The sequence below is a fragment of the Marmota monax genome, unplaced genomic scaffold (genome assembly GCF_021218885.2).
Source record: "Marmota monax isolate L192 unplaced genomic scaffold, Marmota_monax_Labrador192_F-V1.1 WCK01_AAM20220418_F8-fsc00012, whole genome shotgun sequence".
Lineage (NCBI taxonomy): Eukaryota > Metazoa > Chordata > Mammalia > Rodentia > Sciuridae > Marmota > Marmota monax.
In genome coordinates, this window is record NW_026695227.1 from 22185813 (window position 1) to 22208740 (window position 22928).

A 22928-nucleotide genomic window follows, 5' to 3' on the forward strand; every position below is an offset into this window, starting at 1 on the left:
TTTCCCTGATTCTTAGTAATGCTGAGCACTTTTTCATGCATTCATTGGCCACTTGTTTATCTTCGATAGTGTTCAGTACATTCTATTATTGTTCACTATAGAATTTACTAGTGTATTGTACAGCTGCTTGTGATTTGTTGTAGAGGTTTAGAGTCCCAGAACTTCAGAGGTAACAATGTCCTATTAGTGTTGTCCAGTCAGTTCTTCATTTTACTTGTCTATCTATCTTAGCCTATGGATGAATAACTTCAAACGTGTCCCTTACTATGCATCTCCATACAACTTATTCTCTAGACATTTTTCACACAACATACAATTCTGTTGTTACAATCAATTTCCAACCATTACCTCTTTGTTTTCCCTTTCTCTGCCTACAGTGTTTTCCTCTGAGAGCTTCATCATGTGTCCATGCAGCCTGTGCACTGTATACCCCTGGAAGTGTCATTCACATACATCCCTGGCTGTTGGCCACCCTTGAAGTGTGTGATGCTGTGTTTTTTCATTCCTTCTCCCTGTCTCTTACTAAACCATGCAAACACATATCTGATTGTTCTCTTCCTTCAAGTTCTAATCCAAATTTTCTTTATTAAATAAAGCCTTCCCCTCATCACCAGATCCTCAAGCACAATTAATGTTTACTTCTTTTGTAAGTCTGTCATAACCTATGTACACCTCCTGTACGTTTTGTGGGTTATATGGAAAGAGAAGCATATTGTTCATCTTTGTATCATTCTTTATGTATATATGTACTCAACAAAGGTTTATAAACATGCATTACTAGTATTTCAGATTTTTCTTAGCTGTATAAATTTTAGAGTTCATAATAACATTCCAAAAAAATAGCATTTAGATAGCACTAGGTCTGTTTCTAGAAACTTTTATTTATTTATTTATTTATTTATTTATTTTTTTAAATTTTTTATTGTGGGTTGTTCAAAACATTACAAATTTCTTGACTTATCATATTCCACACTTTGATTCAAGTGGGTTATGAACTCCCACCTTCACCCCATACACAGATTGCAGAATCACATCAGTTACACCTCCATTGATTTACAAATTGCCATACTAGTGTCTGTTGTGTTCTGCTGCCTTTCCTATCCTCTACTATCCCCCCTCCCCTCCCCTCCCCTCCCCTCTTCTCTCTCTACCCCCTCTACTGTCATTCATTTCTCCCCCTTGTATTATTTTTCCCTTTCCCCTCACTTCCTCTTGTATGTACTTTTGTATAACCCTGAGGGTCTCCTTCCATTTCCATGCAATTTCCCTTCTCTCTCCCTTTCCCTCCCACCTCTCATCCCTGTTAAATGTTAATCTTCTTCTCCTGCTCTTCATCCCTACTCTGTTCTTAGTTACTTTCCTTATATCAAAGAAGACATTTGGCATTTGTTTTTTAGGGATTGGCTAGCTTCACTTAGCATAATCTGCTCTAATGCCATCCATTTCCCTGCAAATTCTATGATTTTGTCATTTTTTAATGCAGAGTAATACTCCATTGTGTATAAATGCCACATTTTTTTTATCCATTCGTCTATTGAAGGGCATCTAGGTTGGTTCCACAGTCTTGCTATTGTGAACTGTGCTGCTATGAACATCGATGTAGCAGTGTCCCTGTAGCATGCTCTTTTTAGGTCTTTAGGGAATAGACCAAGAAGGGGAATAGCTGGGTCAAATGGTGGCTCCATTCCCAGCTTTCCAAGAAATCTCCATACTGCTTTCCAAATTGGCTGCACCAATCTGCAGTCCCACCAGCAATGTACAAGTGTACCCTTTTCCCCACATCCTCGCCAGCACTTGTTGTTGTTTGACTTCCTAATGGCTGCCAATCTTACTGGAGTGAGATGGTATCTTAGGGTGGTTTTGATTTGCATTTCTCTGACAGCTAGAGATGTTGAGCATTTTTTCATGTACTTGTTGATTGACTGTATGTCCTCCTCTGAGAAGTGTCTGTTCAGGTCCTTGGCCCATTTGTTGATTGGGTTGTTTGTTCTCTTACTGTCTAATTTTTTGAGTTCTTTGTATACTCTGGATATTAGGGCTCTATCTGAAGTGTGAGGAGTAAAGATTTGTTCCCAGGGTGTAGGCTCCCTATTTACCTCTCTTATTGTTTCTTTTGCTGAGAAAAAACTTTTTAGTTTGAGTAAGTCCCATTTGTTGATTCTAGTTATTAACTTTTGTGCTATGGGTGTCCTATTGAGGAATTTGGAGCCCGACCCCACCGACTGTAGATCGTAGCCAACTTTTTCTTCTATCAGACGGCGTGTTTCTGATTTGATATCAAGCTCCTTGATCCATTTTGAATTCACTTTTGTGCATGGCGAGAGAAAGGGATTCAGTTTCATTTTGTTGCATATGGATTTCCAGTTTTCCCAGCACCATTTGTTGAAGATGCTATCCTTCCTCCATTGCATGCTTTTAGCCCCTTTATCAAATATAAGATAGTTGTAGTTTTGTGGATTGGTTTCTGTGTCCTCTATTCTGTACCATTGGTCCACCTGCCTGTTTCGGTACCAGTACCATGCTGTTTTTGTTACTATTGCTCTGTAGTATAGTTTGAAGTCTGGTATCGCTATACCGCCTGATTCACACTTCTTGCTTAGCATTGTTTTTGCTATTCTGAGTCTTTTATTTTTCTCTCTCCCTTTCCCTCCCACCTCTCATCCCTGTTAAATGTTAATCTTCTTCTCCTGCTCTTCATCCCTATGAATTTCATGATTGCTTTCTCTATTTCTACAAGAAATGCCATTGGGATTTTGATTGGCATTGCATTAAACCTATAGAGAACTTTTGGTAATATCGCCATTTTGATGATGTTAGTTCTGCCTATCCATGAACAGGGTATATTTTTCCATCTTCTAAGATCTTCTTCTATTTCTCTCTTTAGGGTTCTGTAGTTTTCATTGTATAAGTCTTTCACCTCTTTTGTTAGGTTGATTCCCAAGTATTTTATTTTTTTTGAAGATATTTTGAATGGAGTGGTTGTCCTCATTTCCATTTCAGAGGATTTGTCGCTGATATAAAGGAATGCCTTTGATTTATGCGTGTTGATTTTAAATCCTGCCACTTTGCTGAATTCATTTATTAGCTCTAATAGTTTCTTTGTAGAGCCTTTTGGGTCTGCTAGGTATAGAATCATATCATCTGCAAATAGTGATAATTTAAGTTCTTCTTTTCCTATTTTTATGCCTTTAATTTCTTTCGTCTGTCTAATTGCTCTGGCCAGTGTTTCGAGAACTATGTTGAAGAGAAGTGGAGAGAGAGGGCATCCCTGTCTTGTTCCAGATTTTAGAGGGAATGCCTTCAGTTTTTCTCCATTCAGAATGATGCTAGCCTGAGGCTTAGCATAGATTGCTTTTACAATATTGAGGTATGTTCCTGTTATCCCTAGTTTTTCTAGAGTTTTGAACATAAAGGGATGCTGTACTTTGTCGAATGCTTTTTCCGCATCTATCGAGATGATCATATGGTTCTTATTTTTAAGTCTATTGATGTGGTGAATAACATTTATTGATTTCCGTATATTGAACCAGCCTTGCATCCCAGGGATGAATCCTACTTGATCATGGTGTACAATTTTTTTGATATGTTTTTGTATCCGATTCGCCAGAATTTTATTGAGGATTTTTGCATCTAGGTTCATTAGAGATATTGGTCTGTAGTTTTCTTTCTTTGAAGTGTCTTTGTCTGGTTTAGGTATCAGGGTGATGTTGGCCTCATAGAATGAATTTGGAAGTTCTCCCTCCTTTTCTATTTGCTGAAGTAGCTTGAAAAGTATTGGTATTAGTTCTTCTTTAAAGGTTTTGTAAAATTCTGCTGTATACCCATCCGGTCCTGGGCTTTTCTTAGTTGGTAGTCTTTTTATGGTTTCTTCTATTTCCTCAATTGATATTGGTCTGTTTAGGTTTTCTATATCCTCCTAACTCAATCTGGGCAGATCATATGACTTAAGAAATTTATCTATGCCTTCACTATCTTCTAATTTATTGGAGTATAAGGATTCAAAATAGTTTTTGATTATATTCTGTATTTCTGAAGTGTCTGTTGTGATATTGCCTTTTTCATCCCGTATGCTAGTAATTTGAGTTCTCTCTCTTCTTCTCTTCGCTAGCATCGCTAAGGGTCTGTCGATTTTGTTTATTTTTTCAAAGGACCAACTTTTAGTTTTGTCAATTTTTTCAATTGTTTCTTTTGTTTCGATTTCATTAATTTCAGCTCTGATTTTCATTATTTCTTGCCTTCTACTTCTTTTGCTGTTGTTTTGCTCTTCTTTTTCTAGGATTTTGAGATGAAGTATGAGATCATTTATTTGTTGGTTTTTTCTTTTTTTAAGGAATGAACTCCAAGCAATGAATTTTCCTCTTAGAACTGCTTTCAATGTGTCCCATAGATTCCGATATGTTGTGTCTGTGTTTTCATTTATCTCTAAGAATTTTTTAATTTCCTCCTTGATGTCTTCTATAACCCATTGATCATTCAGTAACCTATTGTTCATTCTCCAATTGATGTATGCTTTTTCCTTCCTTCTTTTATCATTGATTTTCAGTTTCATTCCATTATGATCAGATAAGATGCATGGTATTATCTCTACTCCTTTATATTGTCTAAGAGTTTCCCTGTGACATAATATATGATCTATTTTTGAGAAGGATCCATGTGCTGCTGAGAAAAAAGTGTAACTGCTTGATGTTGGGTGGTATACTCTATATATGTCAATTAGGTCTAGGTTATTAATAGTGTTATTGAGTTCTATAGTTTCCTTATTCAACTTTTGTTTGGAAGATCTGTCCAGTGGCGAGAGAGGTGTGTTGAAGTCTTCCATGATTATGGTGTGGTGGTCTATTAGACTCTTGAACTTGAGAAGAGTTTGTTTGACGAACATAGCTGCACCATTGTTTGGGGCATAAATATTTATGATTGTTATGTCTTGTTGGTGTATGGTTCCCTTAAGCAGTATGTAGTGTCCCTCTTTATCTCTTTTGATTAACTTTGGCTTGAAATCTATTTTATTTGATATGAGTATGGACACGCCTGCTTGTTTCCGAAGTCCATATGAGTGATATGATTTTTCCCAACCTTTCACCTTCAGCCTATGTATGTCTTTTCCTATCAAATGCGTCTCCTGTAGGCAGCATATTGTTGGGTCTTGTTTTGTGATCCATTCTACTAGCCTGTGTCTCTTAATTGGTGAGTTTAAGCCATTAACATTTAGGGTTATTATTGAGATATGGGTTGTTCTTCCAGCCATATTTGTTTATTTCTGTTACTAAACATTGTTTGTTTTCCTCTTTGATTATTTCCCCCCCCCTTTACTGTCCTACCTCCCACTGTTGGTTTTCATTGTTATTTTCCATTTCCTCTTCCTGTAATGCTTTGGCGAGGATGTTTTGAAGAGATGGTTTTCTAGCTGCGAATTCTTTAAACTTTTGTTTATCGTGGAAGGTTTTAATTTCATCCTCCATCCTGAAGCTTAATTTCGCTGGATACACAATTCTTGGTTGGAACCCATTTTCTTTCAGTGTTTGAAATATGTTATTCCAGGATTTTCTAGCTTTCAGAGTCTGTGTTGAAAGATCAGCTGTTATCCTGATTGGCTTACCCCTAAATGTAATCTGCTTCCTTTCTCTTGTACCTTTTAAAATTCTCTCCTTATTCTGTATGTTGGGCATCTTCATTATAATGTGTCTAGGTGTGGATCTCTTATGATTTTGCACATTCGGCGTCCTGTAGGCTTCTAGGATTTGGGATTCTGTCTCATTCTTCAAGTCTGGGAAGTTTTCTAGTATTATTTCATTGAATAGACTGCTCATTCCTTTGGTTTGGAGCTCTGTACCTTCCTGTATCCCAATGACTCTTAAGTTTGGTCTCTTAATGTTATCCCATATTTCTTGGATGTTCTGCTCATGGTTTCTTAACAGTCTTGCTGAGCTGTCTATGTTCTTTTCCAGTTGAAATACTTTGTCTTCATTGTCTGATGTTCTATCTTCTAAGTGTTCTACTCTGCTGGTAGTATTCTCCATTGAGTTTTTAAGTTGGTTTATTGCTTCCTGCATTTCTAGGATTTCTGATTGCTTGTTTTTTATAACCTCTATCTCCCTGTATAGTTGATCCTTTGCTTCCTGGATTTGGTTGCGTAATTCGTTGTCGAAGTGATCTTTCATTGTCTGATTTTGCTATTTAATGTCTTCCTTGATACTCCAGATCATCTGAAGCATGTATATCCTGAATTCTTTATCTGACATTCCATCTGCTGCAGCTGTTACCTCTTCTAAAGTTGCGTTGACCTGCATTGCTTGTGGTCCTTTCTTTCCTTGTCTTTTCATACTGCTTGCGTATCTTTCCTGCAGGTGCGGGCGGCGGCTCTGCTCTCTCCTTATTCCAATTGGGGTGTCGTGGCTACCACGCCGGCAGGTCACTGGGCCTGTTCTGGGAGCTGGCGGCGGCTCTGTTCTGCCCCTACTCCAATTGGGGTGACGAGTGTACCACGCTGGCAGGCCCCCGGGCCTGATCCGCCGGTCGGTTGCAGGTTTGCCTACCCTGCAGGCGCGGGCGGCAGCTCTACTCTGCCCCTACTCCAAATGGGGTGACGTGTCTGTCGTACCGGCAGGCCACTGGGCCTGTCCCGCTGGTCGGTCGCAGATCTGCCCACCTTTCAGGCACGGGTGGAGGCTCTGCTCTGCCCCTACTCCAATTGGGGTGTCGTGACTACCCCGCCTGCAGGACGCTGGGCCTGTTCCTGGCAAGGGAGGCGACTCTGCTCTGTCACTACTCCAATTAGGGTGGTATTTGTACCACGCCGGCAGGCTCCTGGGCCTGATCCGCCGGTCTGTTGTAGGTCTGCCTACCTTGAAGGCGCGGGCAACGGATCTGCCCTGCCCCTCCTACCACGCCTGCGGACCCCTGGGCCTGATCTGCAGGTTGATCACTGGTCTGCTCACCCTGCGGGCACAGGTGGCGGTTCCGCTCCGCCCCCACTCCAATTGGGGTCACGTGACCACCACACCGGCAGGGCCTGATCCGGGCGTGGGAGAAGGATCTGCTCTGCCCCTACTTCAGTTGGGGTGACGTGTGTACCACACTGGCAGGCCACTGGGCCTGACCCGCCAGGCTGTCACAGGTCTGTTTACCTTGCAAGCGCGAAGGGTGGCTCTGCCCTGCCCCTCCTACCACGCCCATGTACTACTGGGTCGTGGGTCTGCCCACCTGGCGGGTGTGGGTGGCGGCTCCGCTCCGCCCCCTCTCCAATTGGGGTCACGCGGTCACCACGCTGGTGAGCTGCTGGGCCTGCTCCGGGGGCTGGCGGCGGCCCGGCTCCTCCCCTCTGGCTCGAGGACAAATTGAGGAGACTCGGGTGACTGAGCCTCACCCCCCTTACCAGGAGACCAACTGCTTATGTCACCGCTGGTATTGATGAAGATCTCTCCTCCACCGCTTTCTGCTGACATCAGATCTCTGCCATGTTGGTATCCTATGCGAATGGCAGCATTTCGTTCCCCTTGCCGGGCAACCCAAGCAACGGGTGAGTCCTGACCGGCCCTCAGCAGGACCCGGACCGAGACGCAGTTTCCGCGGGCTCCTAGCCCCGGTCCAGGGAAGTTCCGGGAGCCGGAACTCGGCCGCTCCGTGCTCAGTGTAAGCTCCTATAAGTGTAAGCTCCAAGAAGCAGTCCCCGCGGGCTCAGTTCCGGGAGCCGGAATTCGGCTGCTTAGTGCTTGGTGTTTGCTCTGATAGTAGCAGGGTCCAAGAAGCAGCCTCCGCAGGCTCCGCAGCCCTGAGCCAGGGCGGTTCCGGGACGGTTCCGGGAGCCGGAACTCGGCCGCCCCGCGCTCGGTGTTCACTCCGATAAGATCAGATTTTAAGAAGCACCCAGGCGCTGAACCCTAGCAATCTGTCTGCAAGCCGCAGGCGAATTGCAGCCTGAAATTACCTGTTCTATGGCTGAATGAGCTGCGGTCAGTCGAAAACAAGTATGGTGACGTCAGTTTACCAACATGGTGGCTGCTGGCCTCCTCTGTGGTCTGACCGGTGTGGAGAACCGAGATGGACCGCTTCCTTCCCCCGTCTCGAACCCAGAATTCAGCCCTGAGTGCGGTGCTTGCACGGCTGGCAGAAACTGCAGCACTGTAACCCTGCGTCTCTATCCCAGCGCGCGTTGCAGACTCTAGCCGCGGGGCGAATTGCTGAATAAGCAGTTTTACCCTCCGTGCGACAAACCTCTCGCGTTTGAGTCCCCGTAGCCGATCCTCGTGCGATGGAAATCCTTCCTCCAGGTTCCGGCGCACCCCACTATTGCTGGAAATTCCTAACAAGATATCCTTTAGCCGTCCTGACTTGTCATACTCCCACACAGTGAAGCAGCACACGGGGGTAATGCACTCCCCTCGCCGCCATCTTCCTTCCCCTTCTCCGAGAGCTGTTTCTAGAAACTTAATAATATTTCTAACAAAGCAATTATGTTGTGATTTAATACACATTATTAAATAATCAGCAGGATACTATGTTTTCTGGTAACTTATTTTATAAGGCTTACTTTATTTAATTTTATACTTGCCTATGGATTCAAATCAATTTGTCAACTGTAAGATTAAGTTCGTGCTAATTAGTAATCATCACAAAAAGAAACAGAACTTGTAACTCATTTTCATGCGCCATTATGTTTATGCATTAAAACTAAATAAATAATCAGATTATTTATACAGTCCAATTTCTTTTAAGCAAGCAACTTTGAAAATAGTTGTTTCTCAGTTATTAAATTAATTAAATTATTCCCTTCAATAATTCAATATGCTTTTATTGAGCATCTTTTGTACACAGATCATTGCACTGATGTTACTTAGAGATACCAAAGAACTGAAAAAAACCTAGGAGTTGCCTTTCTAATTTCTCATTAGGGAAACAACATAATGAAAAATTACCCAAGTGAGATTTTACTACATTCCCTACAAGAAATTCTCTCTACTCTTCTCTCAATTTATCCAAAATTTTCTATACAAAAATAACCCTTAATTTTATTCCTCTTCTCATATTCTTTCAGACTTTGTGCACTTGTTTATATTTTCCCCTTTAAAAGCAAAATCAGGTCTGTAAGACTGGGTTATAGCTCAGCAGTAGAGTGCTTGCCTGGCGTTTGTGAGGCCCTGAGTATGATGATTCTCAGAACTAGTGGGGAGATCTTTACATCCATGGATTACAAGGTGTTGCATTTAAAATGTATTACAGAATTTATCTTACTTGTCAATTTACTTGTATCTAGCAAACATCAATTATTGATTATGTATAATAGACAGATTTATTGAGTCTACCTTATTTTGTGCTGGTGCAGAATAAGGAATCAAGAGTAGTTTTCATTTACCAAGAGTTTGCATGATTAAGGACTATTCAGAGCAAAGATGGGATTAATCATATTAGGCTTTCTGAGGATTTGGTAATTTCATGTACTGGTAGAGAAGAACATGGGGGATTAATAATGGGCATGAAAATACATGAATGGAGACCTGGAACCGTACTAACCAAGTCGTGGTGGGGAGAGCAAGTAGAATGATGTCTCCTTCACTGTCCCTAACCCCAATGTGGCATTTTATTTGACTGATGTTACTCTGATACTTGGGGCATTAATCTCATTTCCCCATCTATTTCAGGAATAAGTTTTTCCTATTTTATTTTGTTTTGATTTAAGACTAATCTCCCCAAATGGAAGAAGTACAGGTTTTTCCTACCTTACTATTTTTTTTTCCTTTAATAGGTATGTGAGAAAGAGAGCAGTCCCAAATTGGTGGAACTGTTACTGAACAGTGGAGCCCGAGAACAAGATGTGCGGAAAGCACTGACAATAAGTATTGGGAAAGGTGACAGCCAGATCATCAGTTTGCTCCTCAGGAGGCTCGCTCTGGATCTGGCCAACAACAGCATTTGCCTTGGAGGTTTCTGCATAGGGAAAATTGAGCCTTCTTGGCTTGGTCCTTTATTTCCAGATAAGACATCTAATTTAAGGAAACAAACAAGTAAGTATTCAGATTATTTTGCATAATTCTTATTTTTAGTAGTTTTTTTTTTTTTTTTTCCCACTCAGTACTGAGGATTCAACTTTGGGCCTCACACATGCTAGGCAAAGTGCTCTACCACTGAACTATATGTCCCTTGCCCCTATATTTAAGTTATTAATGAGACACTAAAATTTGTATTTTATCTTATTTCTTGTTGGTTCTTTTTAGTTATACATGACAGAGAAATCCATTTTGATATAATTATACAATAGTATTATACAAAGTTCTAATCCAAATCCTTTCCTAAATAGATTTGATGCACTTCTACAATAGGATTATAATATATCCTATTCTAATTTGGACCCCATTCTTGCAGATATACATAATGGTGAGATCACTGTGGTGTATTCATATATGAATATAGGAAAATTATGTCAGATTCATTCCACTGTCTTTCCTCTTTTTATCACCCTCCTTTCCCTTCATTCCCCTACATCTAATTTAGTGAATTGTATTAAAATAAGGAAAAACAGTGAGACTTTCTAAGGGGTTACTTTTTAAAAAAAAAAAAATTTTGTCTCTTTTTTTTGAATAAAAGTAATATATGCACAGTTAAAAATACGAAAATACAGAAAAATTGTAAGGAAGAAAATAAAATGGGAACATTTCCCTGTACTTTTTATATACTTATGTATACATATGCATTTAATGTATATGCAGAAAACATGCATGTATACTTTGTATTTTTCAAGTTAATATATGCTTTATATTTCAGGTAAATTTATTTTTAATTTACCTTTTCAAGTTGATATTTATTATATATATATATATATTATGTGTATTTTTGACCACTTTTATTCCACTGATCATACTTCCACCTGTTCAGCTCTCTCATTTATTCACACTAAGCATATTTTTTACTGCTTTTGCTCCTAGCGTCCCCTCTGTTAATTTCCTTCCATGCCCACCTCCTCCCTATGGCTGTCATACTCCATGTCTCCACCTTAGGGACTAACTTGCTAATAACACACATGTACTTATGTTTTTATTTGCATATTCAATGAAAAAACACTTATTTGACTGCCAGTACCATAGTCCTGCCTAGTCTGATTCTTGACTTTTTCCCTCACTTTCATGGCATGGCTAAGGGCTGAGAGGAAAGTGGCCATCCATGCATACTAGTATCTGTACATACCAAGGTCTCTAATCCTTCCAGTGAGCCCGGAAGTTCCAGTTGGTCTGTATTCATGTATGTATATAGGAAAATTATTGTTTTCTTACATGTTTCATATACTCCATCCAGGTTTTTTCCAATGTTATTCTTTCTACTTCCCTCCCTTAACCACTTTCTTCATTTTTCCTGCCTCAATAACTTTGTCACTTTTTACCAAGATATTTCAACCCTGTGAAGTCTTGGGGAAGCTCTTCCTGCATGTTCCCATGGCACCCTAATTCTCACCTATACTAGTACTTATCACATTGTATAATCATAGTTTTTCTTTTTATAATCTATATTATAAACATCACAAAATGAATGTCAAATTTGTCTGCTATTGTAACCTTAGCATGTACTTTGCACATAATAAATATTCATTTAATATTTATAATATTGGTAAAAGTAAAGAGTTGTTAATACATAGTGTTGTAAACCATCAGTGGAAACAAGCATTTACACACTCTTGGCCAAGAATTTTAATTGTCCTCTTTTGAGGATATTTGGCAATATATATTGCTATTTTTAGTGTATACACACATTATAATTTTTTTTAAATGATACATAAAATTACACATATATGTGGTGACACATGTTTTCTTGACCCAGGAATATACCATTAGGAATCCATAACACAGAGATTCTCAGTGTGCACAAGTGAGCCCGTAAAAGGATGCACATTAAAACATTGTTTATAATAGCAGACCAAAATCTATTCGGTGAAAAAATCCTAAGCAGAACCAGAAGGAACTGTTCAAATAAATAAAATAAATCATGGTAGATTCATGAAGTAGAATGTTTTGCAATCACTGGGAAAAATATGTGGCAAACCTAAATATCTGACAGGAAATGCATTATTAGGTGAGAAAAAAGGGGCACAGAACAGCATTTTTAACATACTAATATTGCTGAAAACTCAATTGAGGTATGAGAGTCTCCAATATGTAAATATGGGGACACTGTGTCAAGAAGAAAAATTTATGAATGCATCCCTAGCTGCTTCTGGGGACTTTTTAAATTAATGAAATATAATGAGGTACCATATTTCATCACTTGGGTCTCATGAACAACTTGCTTATATTCTGATGGAGGGGAATTGTAGTCCTGGATGGAGAGTTCCCATTCACTGTATTCTGTTTGTTCTTATGAAATTCTTACCATTGACAGTTCTTATGTAATTAGAAAAATATAAACATGTCATTTGATTGATTGGAGGGCATAGCCACAATTTCATTGGCAGCTGGTCTAAATAAGGAACATTTGGATTCATAGTTTTAAAGCATTGTCAGATACTACTTGATTGAGTCACATGTCATACATATAATGTGAGCTAAGAGAGAGTAATATTTGAAGAAATCTTCCAGGCTATGTATAGAGAAATGAGGGCTTTGCAAACTTAATTTTTCGTAATAGAGCATAATAGAAAATGTAATGAAATTTCAAGAAGAATGTTAACTTTGAAATTCCATCAAATTTTCTGGTAGAATGAATCACTCAGCAAAATTTATATGAACAGCTCTATCATTGATCCAGTATCTTCTATATTCTAGACTTTGTGCTAAATATTTATATGCATCATTTCAGTTAATCTTTTCTATAGCCCTGTCCTGAATATGTTGTCATCTTTGCTTTTCAGGTGAGGAGATGGATACTCAGAGAGCTTATATAATTTGCAAATGGCATTCCTAAGATTTGAACACAGGTTTATGTGGCTTCAAAGCCCAGGCCCTTTCCTGGATCAAGTTAGTTTCATACAGATTCAGTTTTGTTATATATACCAAAGCTTTGGGTAAATGATTTTTAAAAAAAATTTAATTTGCCATCTGGTAATCATTCAATTTTACTATGTATTTTAAAGTGACTTTGGAAGGAAGAATAGGAGATTCTCCATTCAAGGCCAGCCTCAGCCTGAGCAACTTAGCAGGGCCCTAAGCAATACCTTGTAATACCTTGTCTCAAAATAAAAAATTAAAAAGCACTGGGGATGTATCTCAGCGGTAAAGTGCCTCTAGGTTTGATCCCAATTCCCCCATCCCCCCCAAAGAATGAAAATATAAACAACTTTGGTAAGATATGTTTGTTTGGTAAGATGTATGTACATGTTTATTGTTGATTTATAAGGTACTGGTATATTTCTTTATTTTTAGATATAGGATCTATACTAGCAAGAATGGTGCTCAGATATCAGATGAAAAGTGCTGTGGAAGAAGGAGCAGCTTCAGGCAGTGTTGGAAATTTTTCTGAGGATGTACTTGATAAATTTGATGAATGGACCTTTATTCCGGATTCTTCTATGGACAGTGTATTTGGTCAAAGTGATGATCTGGACAGTGAAGGTATTTATTATAAATCACAGTTCCCTTTATGGTTTACCCATACACAGTGCATTGAACAATGAGGACTGAGAGAGACTTAAACCTGATCAAATTTATCTGGAAAAACTGGAGTAAAAATGTGTTCATTAGCAGGAACAGTTTCACCTCCTAATTTAAGTAAAGGCAATGGCTCAGGAAGTTGTGTCTCTTTTTGCACTTCCATCAGCCAATGGCAACTCACATTGACTTAGGCTGGAACTACATTCCATGTTCTCTCTTTAAATGAGTGCTTTTTAATTTTTTATTTTGAGATAAGGTCTTAATGAGATCTTTTTGTAGTTCCTTAACTTTGTTAAAGGTAGTGATACCAACCTTCCATGGATATACATAGGAATTCAAAAGTTATGTTAAGTGTTTAGATCATGCTTGGAAAATAGGAAGCACTGAGTAAAAAAAAATACTTTTAACTTGTATAATAATTAAAAACAATATTAATATTTTGATAGTTTACTTGTCATAACTTTTAAAAAGATGACATAGCAAATATGTAGTGATACTAATTATGGCTAACATTTAATAAAATACAATTTAGCAAAAATGGGGCAAGTTTTTTTTTTTTTCAAAGTTAACATTGTATGACTGAAAACTTTGGGTGATAAAATAAAGTTATTTGGGGGAAACAAAAAACAAAATTTTTTCCAAAATATCATGTTTCAAGTCCAAGTATTTTTTTGGTAAATCAGTTTTCCTGGAATATTATTTATATAAATTAAAATGCATTCTTATAAGTGTATATTTCATGGGCTTTGGAAACTTATACATCCATGTAATCATTACTATTATCAAGTTATGCAGCATTTCTGCCATCCAAAAGAAATCCTTCCTATGTCTTCATGGAAAATACCCTTCTACCTTGACTCTTGGCAAGCACTTATCTCCTTTCTGTTATTATAGGTTACATTAATGTTTTTTCCAGTTTCATATAAAAGAATCATACAGCATGTACTCTTCTGTGTCTGACTGTTTTCCAGAGTTCATATCATGTTATACCCTCACCGACAATACATGAAAATTCTAGTTGTTCTACTGTCTGGTTAATGCTTAATATTGTCAGCTAATTTAATTTTAGCCATTCTAGAGGAGGTAACTCATTTGGTTTCATTTTCATTGCCTCAAAGATCAATGATATTCAGGATATTTTCATGTTCTTATTGGCTACTCATATATTTTTTTTGTAAAAAATCCCTAAAATTTTTTCTCTTACTTGGGTTGTTGTCTTACTATATTATAAGAGTTATTTTGTGTTCTGGGTAGAAGTCACAGCAGGTGTATGTATTGCAAATATTTTCTTCATGTCATATCTTTTCTATTATTTTATTAATGGTATTTTTCAAAGAGAAGAGATTTTAATTTTGCAAGGTATGTTTCAAGTTTTTTTAATGGTTTGAATTTTTTCTCTCTCTTTTAAGACATATTTTCCTAGCCTGAATTTTTGAAAAATTTTTTCTCTTTTTCTTTTTAGAAGTGATAGCATCCTAGTTCTTTAAATGTGTAGGTCTACAAACCAGTACAAATTGATTTTTATTTGTGATTAACACATAACAATGACATTATTATCAAGAGAATGTCAATTGAATGGTTTACATTTTTTTTTTCTGTGTAGATATCTATGTGTTCCAACATCACTTTTTGAAAGTACTTTAATTCCTCATTGAATTAATGGTAACCTCGTTCAACTTAATTGATCAAAAAGTAAGGTTCTATTTAAGAATAATTTATTCCATGTGATTGGCCTATATTTTTATCTTTTTGCCAATACCTCATTGTCTTGATTATTTTTTTTAATAGAAGTTCTTAAAATCAGGTAGTATAAGTTTGCTGGTATTCCTTTTTGAAAATTTTTCATGCTGTTTTAGCTTTTTTGCTTTTCAACATATAACTTGAATCAATTAATTTTATGCTGAGGTTTTTATTGGGATTAATGTATATAAAATTTTAATACAGAATTAATTCATAAATAGTGTATACTTAAATAATGTCAAAAATATAGAATTAAAATACAATAATTATTTGTGTATATGAAATCTATAAATACATTTAGAAGAATTGATATCTTAATATGAATCTTTTCATTTAAATGAATCTTTTCATTTATACATGTAGTATGTATTTCTATTAATTATCTTAAAATTTCTCTTAGCAATGTTTTGTATTACACGCTTTCTGAGACTATGATTTCTATATCTCTATTTTTTTGAAAATTCATAATTTAAAAAGTATTTCTTATCTCTTATTTTACAAAATATTTATTGTAAATAGGTTGGGGATGTAGTTCAGTGGTAGAGTCCTTGCTTGGCATACGTAAAGTCCTAAGCCCAACAACCAATTCTGAAACAAAAAAATTAAAAGGTAAATGCCAGCTAAACTCATTGTTTATTTTAATGTCATTCCACAAGAGAAACAATGAAATATGAGATTCAGGTAGCATTATAAACAGGACTAATGAATGTTAAATAATTTAAAGTGTGATTTCAGTATTTAAAGCCAGTTTTTAAAAATTCATAAGAAAAATTCAGAGAATTGGAAAAGAATAATATTGATAAGATTTGTGTAGAAACTTTTTCTGCTTCCTATCCACACTTGTATTTGGCATAGTATGGGTACCCATAGATTTCCATGTCTTATTCCTTCTGGGCTTTGAGCTTCTCTGAGGCAAGAATTAATTTTTTCCCACTTATCATTATTCAGCACTTGCTCAATGTCTAGTCTGTGACAGTCATTCAATGGATATTCATTGATGAAGAAAAATGTGGTTGAATTTTTAAAATGAAAAGCCAACATAGTTTATCATTTTCAGTTTAAAGATATTGCAAAGGGAATTGATTCTGAGATTTCCATTAATGAAAATACATTTACTCTTATGATTGAGTTAGCTTTTCTTACTCACTTTCATATTATTTTATCATTTCACATTAGGAAGTGAAGGTTCATTTCTCGTGAAAAAGAAATCAAATTCGATTAGTGTAGGAGAATTCTACCGTGATCCTGTCCCATTGCAGCGTTGCTCACCAAATTTGCAAAGACATTCTAATTCATTGGTAAGTTAAATTGAGATTATGTTGTGTTTGGCTAGTGACAGTCTCTTGATAACTAAAGTTTGTGACAAAGCTAGAAGTGATTAGTGTAGAATTCCCTGATATATGAAAAATATATTAGACATAAATTATTTTCAATTTACATTTTTAGATTTTTCTCAAATACTTATTTTTTAGTTGTAGGTGGACACAATGTCTTTATTTCATTTATATATGGTACTTAGGTTTGAATCCAGTGCCTCCCATGTGCTAGGCGAGCACTCTACCACTGAGCCACAACCCCAACCTCACATTTGTAGATTTTTTAAGTGTATAAACTTTGAATATATTTAGTTGTGTATGTAATTTTGGAGTATAGTTAAATATGGTTTTATCCTTCCTTTTTTTTTTTTTTTTTGCCATGCTGGGAATTGAACCCAAGGGCCTCACTTCTGGCAGGTGTTCTACCACTGAGGTATATTTTTTCTATAGAGCTCAGGTTCTTTTTCTAAATACTACCAGGTCTTTGCCTAATGGTGTCCTATGACAACTTTAACTAGAAATCTTATAGTGATTTCTAAGGTATCAGAGAGCAGCCTGAAGAACAATGATCAAAATAGAGAAGCATGATAATGATGTTCATCAACATGTGATTTGTGTGTGTGTGTGTGTGTGTGTATTGAGAATCATTTAAGTTTTAGAAACATTATTCCTTGTCTGTTTAGCAACTATGGAAGCTCTATGGCATATTTACCTGGGAAGTTTGACAATTCTAGTTGGGAAAGTTGGGAGTCACTGTATTTTCAGTTTCAATTTGAAAGATATATGCTAACCTAAGCTCTAATCTTGATTGTAATTAGTATTAAAATATGGGAGTTTTTTTTTTTTTTAATGTTCATTCTGGATCTTAAGATAGGCAAAATGAATGCTTATAACTGTACAGGTTCAATTAGGCCACAGTGTTTATACACCCCAGATCTAATTTATAAGTAGCTTAGTTAGAACAAGCAGTTTGGTTGGTGAAAGAAATTCTATGTATATAGTTTTCTGACTCAATCTTTCTGCCTTTAAGTTTCCTTATAGTTAAAGCACAGGAGAAAGAGTAGATGCTTTCTAAGGTAATTTTGACACTAAAATGTTTTCTTTTATCTTCATGATGGGGCTCTTAGTTTTTAGTTATACCTATATTTTCCCCATGATTATAAATGCCATTTATTCCATTAAAATTTCAATGTTGTTTGCATATAAAAAGATTCTCTTCTAAAAAAATCTGATTGCAATTTTATTATAAACATCATTATTTGTTTATTAGGGGCCTATTTTTGATCATGAAGACTTACTGAGGCGAAAAAGAAAAATATTTTCTTCAGATGATTCACTCAGTAAGTATTTGGAAGTAATCAAAAGTAAGTAGATATTTTGAGCAAAATACAGTGCCTTGTTAAATTTTCTCTGATTACTTCAAATTTCTTGGTGCCAAGTTCATCTCACATAAATTTTATATATGTGAGTCACTTAATGATTCCACGGGCTATAGAAAAATGAAATAGTTATAAATTTTAAAAATTACCTTTTATGAATATTATTGAATATTTACCTTTTTATGAGTTTTCTGAAATCTAAATAATACCACTGCAAAGGCCACTCTTCATTTCCTTCTCCAGTTTTTGTTTGTTTTTTAATTTACTGTCTGTCTTTGTCACTGAGATACAATCTCCATAGGTTGATTTTCTATTGAATCTCCAGTGCCTTGAAGACAGCCTTACATTAATAGGTGCTCAGTAAACTTTTACCACGTGAATTAAAATCGTTTGCTTACAATCCATTGTTTGTTTGTTTTTGACAAAGGGTCATCAAAACTTCAGTCCCATATGAGGCATTCAGACAGCATTTCTTCCCTGGCTTCTGAGAGAGAATATATTACATCATTAGACCTTTCAGCAAATGAACTCAGAGATATTGATGCCCTGAGCCAGAAATGCTGTATAAGTGGCCATTTGGAGCATCTTGAAAAGCTGGAGCTTCACCAGAATGCACTCACGAGCTTCCCACAGCAGCTATGTGAAGTAAATTTAATTCATCCTTATAACTCACAGGACACAGCAAGTGATATTGCATTGATTTTTAACTCTCGTGGTTAAATCTTTCTCAAGCAGGCTCTATGTTTTGTTATTGGACAATAATTCCCCAATTCTTCTAGTTTCCATGGAGTTGTCTTAGTCTGTGTGGTGTGTAGGGACATCTTGGAGGGCAGGCAATGGAAATACAGACCTGGCTGAAAAGAAGCTCCAGGTTCTGATCTGATGATGCAGTGTCCACATTATAGTATCAAGCTTGTATGTGGATTATGCCTTCAGTTATTTAATTCTAAGAAGATAACTTATTCTTTTAAAAATGCATTGGGTAGACTAGAATTAAACCAGGTTTGGTAGCATTGATTTGGACTTAGCTACCAGCTGTGTGATAATAATTTGTCACTCAGCCTGCACTAAACCATCATCTCCTCATCAGTAAAATATAGGGATTCAACTAAATGATTATGATGGCAATTTTTTTAGTTTTAATATTATATATAACTTAAAATTGATCTTTTTACATAAAGTTCCTATTTTGTATGAGTTATAGTATGACATAGTTGATTGATAAGGTAGTCTTCTGCATATTGACTTTGCTTAATACTTTTATATACTCTGGATCGGAATAGTTTTTAAAGCCAAAGGACATACCATGGTTAATTAAAATGATCTTAATACAGACTGAATTCTTAAACTGAATTGCAAAATGTGATAAAGAATTATACCTATTTTCTTAAAACCAGTTTTGTTGAAAATTAATTTCTTATTTTTCCATTCAATTGAACTTCATAATTTTGAGAGATTTTAAAAGCAAACTTACATGTGTATTTAAGTGTATTTAAATGGTCTTTCTATTACAGTCTAGAGATCTATAGGAAGAGATAAAAGAATGAAAGGTGACCCTTCTGCCCCGATCCCTGTATCTAAAATGTATTTTCTTTTTCTCCTCTCTTTGGCTGGGGCTGAACTCTTCAAGTCACCCTGGTTTCACTTTAAATGTCACCTCTTCACCGTGTGCTTCTCTTTTCTGTGCCCTTTCTCAAGACTATGTTGGTTGCTCACCTGGTTTACACTGACGCCATGTATTCCTTCAATTCTCATTCACTCATACATTTTGATTTAATGTATTTTGCCCTCACTGAACTATGAACTGCTGGAGACAGGGATTGTTTCAGCTTTGTGGCTCTCTATCCCCAAAGCCTCCCAAAGCCTGATACTCGAGAGGCTCAATAGATATGCACTGAATTAGTTTATGGAGGAATTAATGGCTGACATCGGATAAGCCTTCAATAATATTTGTTACATGAGCAAGTAAAAGAAGAGGAGAATTGGGCCTAGGTAAAGAGAATTTGAAGAGAGCATGAGAAAATAGACATATTAAGGCATTCAATGCCTAGACCAGCTCAGAACCTCTCTCAAATAACACCAGTGGAAGGCACTTTTTGTGACTGCCTGCGAGGTCTCAGTTGTATCTTTTTACAAGAAAATTTTCCAATTTAAACTTGGGAGTAAGTAATTAAAAATTCTTTTCTTCTGAATAAATAAAGGCAGGAATCTTAAAGGAGCTGGGGTGAAGCCATTAATAAGTTGCTGTAATCATATCAAACTCTAGAATTCCTTGTGAGGAAAAACAAATTGATACACAAAGAGGAGCACAGAGATGTGATTTGTTCTAAGTATTTCAGCCCTTTGATAGAAAACTAAACCTAAAATTTTTTAAATTGACATAGTATGTAAATATAGGCTTACTATTATCCTTGAAAAACTAGAAATTGCTTAGAAATAGAAACTGGAGATCTGAAACAAAGTTCAGTAAATAAGAGGAAGTTCTAAAATGAAATGTGTATTCATATGTAACTATTATTATTTGATTTAAAATGTGTAACATTTTCTAAAAGGTAGTATTTTTTAAAATGTTTTCCTAGGATCATGTTGTTTATTCATTAAATCATGAATTCAAATATTTGTGGAGGCCTAGTTTGCTTCTCCCTTGCTCTTTGCAGAAATAATTTACAAAAAAAGTTGAATTATAGTCTCGATTCTGTTATTATGAACCTGCTTTTGACAGAATAACTGTTGTATTTTTCCCGATCTTACTCTTGCTATAATGGAGATGGTTGGACCAGTAAGTATTTTTACTGAAATTCTGCTGTAACTTGTGTTTTTAATTTAAAAAAATGTTCTGATGGTTCTAGTTACCAGAGATATGAAAGCAGAAATAGTAGCCAAACTTAAGTTTCTCAGATGGTTCATTTTAGAATTTTAAAAATATTGTCTTTTCAGACTCTGAAGTGTTTGACACATTTGGATTTGCACAGTAATAAATTTACATCATTTCCCTCTTACTTGTTGAAAATGAATTGTATCCTCAACCTTGATGTCTCTCGTAATGACATCGGACCCCTGGTAGTTTTGGATCCTGCAGTGAAGTGCCCATCGCTGAAGCAGTTTAACCTGTCTTATAACCAGCTTTCTGCTGTTCCTGAGAACCTCTCGAATGTGGTGGAGAAACTTGAACAGCTCATTTTAGAAGGGTAAGAAGACGAGTCATTAAAGATAGCAGAGTTGCATTACCTTTATTTATTTATTTTTTAATTGGTTGTTCAAAACATTAAAAAGCTCTTGACATATCATATTCCATACATTAGATTCAAGTGGGTTATGAACTCCCATTTTTACCCCAAATACAGATTGCAGAATCACATCGGTTATACATCCACATTTTTACATAATGCCATATTAGTAACTGTTGTATTCTGCTACCTTTCCTATCCTCTACTATCCCCCCTCCCCTCCCCTCCCATCTTCTCTCTCTACCCCATCTACCGTAATTCATTTCTCTCCTTGTTTTTTTCCCATTCCCCTCACAACCTCTTATATGTAATTTTGCGTAACAATGAGGGTACTTTCTAGGATTTGTAATATATGCTTACATTTCCATTGCAATGAGTTTTAAACAAAAATGTAGTAAAAGACTGAGGCAATCATCATTACAGTTTTTATTGGTTGACTTGTTTTCACAACCTATTTTAAAATGAATATAATATGCTTTAATGCTATTGTTTGAAGGAAAATTGTTTTTTTCCCATGCTAGCTTATGAATTTACGAAATTTAATCCTCATTTTTGTTTTTTATAACTAGAAATAAAATATCAGGGATATGTTCCCCTATGAGCCTGAAGGAACTAAAGACTTTAAACCTTAGTAAAAACCAAATTTCGTCTCTACCAGAGAACTTTCTTGAGGCTTCTCCGAAAGTGGAGAGTTTCAGTGCCAGAATGAACTGTCTTGGTAAGTGTTCAGTGTGGGCCTCCTCCTTACCAGAACTTTGAAGGATGTGTCATGTATGGATATTTTAGGAGGGAATTTAAGGGTGCTGTTTCATAAATAAAGTTAGCAAATTGATAATAAAAAATAAAGAGATATCCAACCATGAAAAGACATAGAGGGAATTTAAATATATATTTAAGTGAAAGAAGCCAATCTGAAAGGGTCACATACTGTTTGATGCCATTTATCAGATGATCTGGAAAAGGCAAAACTATGGGGACAGGAAAAAAGAACAGTGGTTACCAGTGATTTAGAAGGAGGGAGGAATCACTAGGTGCCACACAGAGGATTTTCAGGGCAGCGAAGCTACCCTATGTGATGATATAATGGTGGGCACAAGTTATGTACTTTGTCAAAATCCATAAAATCCATAATATAAGGAGTGAATCCTAAAGTAGACCACAAACATTGAGCGGTCATGATGTCATAAATATGCCAAACTAATGCAAGTTGTTAATGCCAGGGGGAAAGCATGTGGGGAGGTGGAGGTGGTGTTGAGGGGAGAAGGTGTATATGGAAACTGTGTTTTCCATTAAATTTTCTGTAAACCTAAAGCTTCTCTAAAAAAGTTCTGTAAAAATATCTCTAATTAAACGATAATTAGCATGTCACTGTTGTCATAAGCAAAAAAGATAGTTACTTGGCTTAAAATAGAAATTACACTGTGGTTCCTTTTGGTCTAAACAAAATATGCACCTGTCCGTCTGAGCTGGGTGAAGCATCCTCATGGGGTATTGAGTTTCCTACTGAAGTTTCTTTAGCAAGTTTGGGGGATTATAAGTGCAATTCTATTACTGCTGCTGTTTTAAGAAATAAAACTTAATGGTTTTCAAATTAGTAAAGTTAATGCATGTCCAGTTCAGTTCTTGCTTTTTGTAGGACACTACTCCAATATTCAATGTGATCATTATCTCGATTGAAAGTTGGAGAACATCCTAACT

General features: G+C 36.4%; 1 protein-coding gene across 1 annotated transcript in view; it reads left to right on the forward strand.

The window, feature by feature from the left end:
* The window catches only part of Lrrk2 (leucine rich repeat kinase 2), a 135336-nt gene that overhangs the window by 47625 nt on the left and 64783 nt on the right, over positions 1-22928 (forward strand). Inside the window, exons 19-25 of the mRNA XM_058576386.1 lie at positions 9740-9998; positions 13341-13529; positions 16485-16606; positions 17895-17964; positions 18431-18648; positions 20941-21191; positions 21800-21948. Coding sequence (XP_058432369.1) covers positions 9740-9998; positions 13341-13529; positions 16485-16606; positions 17895-17964; positions 18431-18648; positions 20941-21191; positions 21800-21948 — 1258 coding nt within the window. The remainder of the gene's footprint in view (positions 1-9739; positions 9999-13340; positions 13530-16484; positions 16607-17894; positions 17965-18430; positions 18649-20940; positions 21192-21799; positions 21949-22928) is intronic.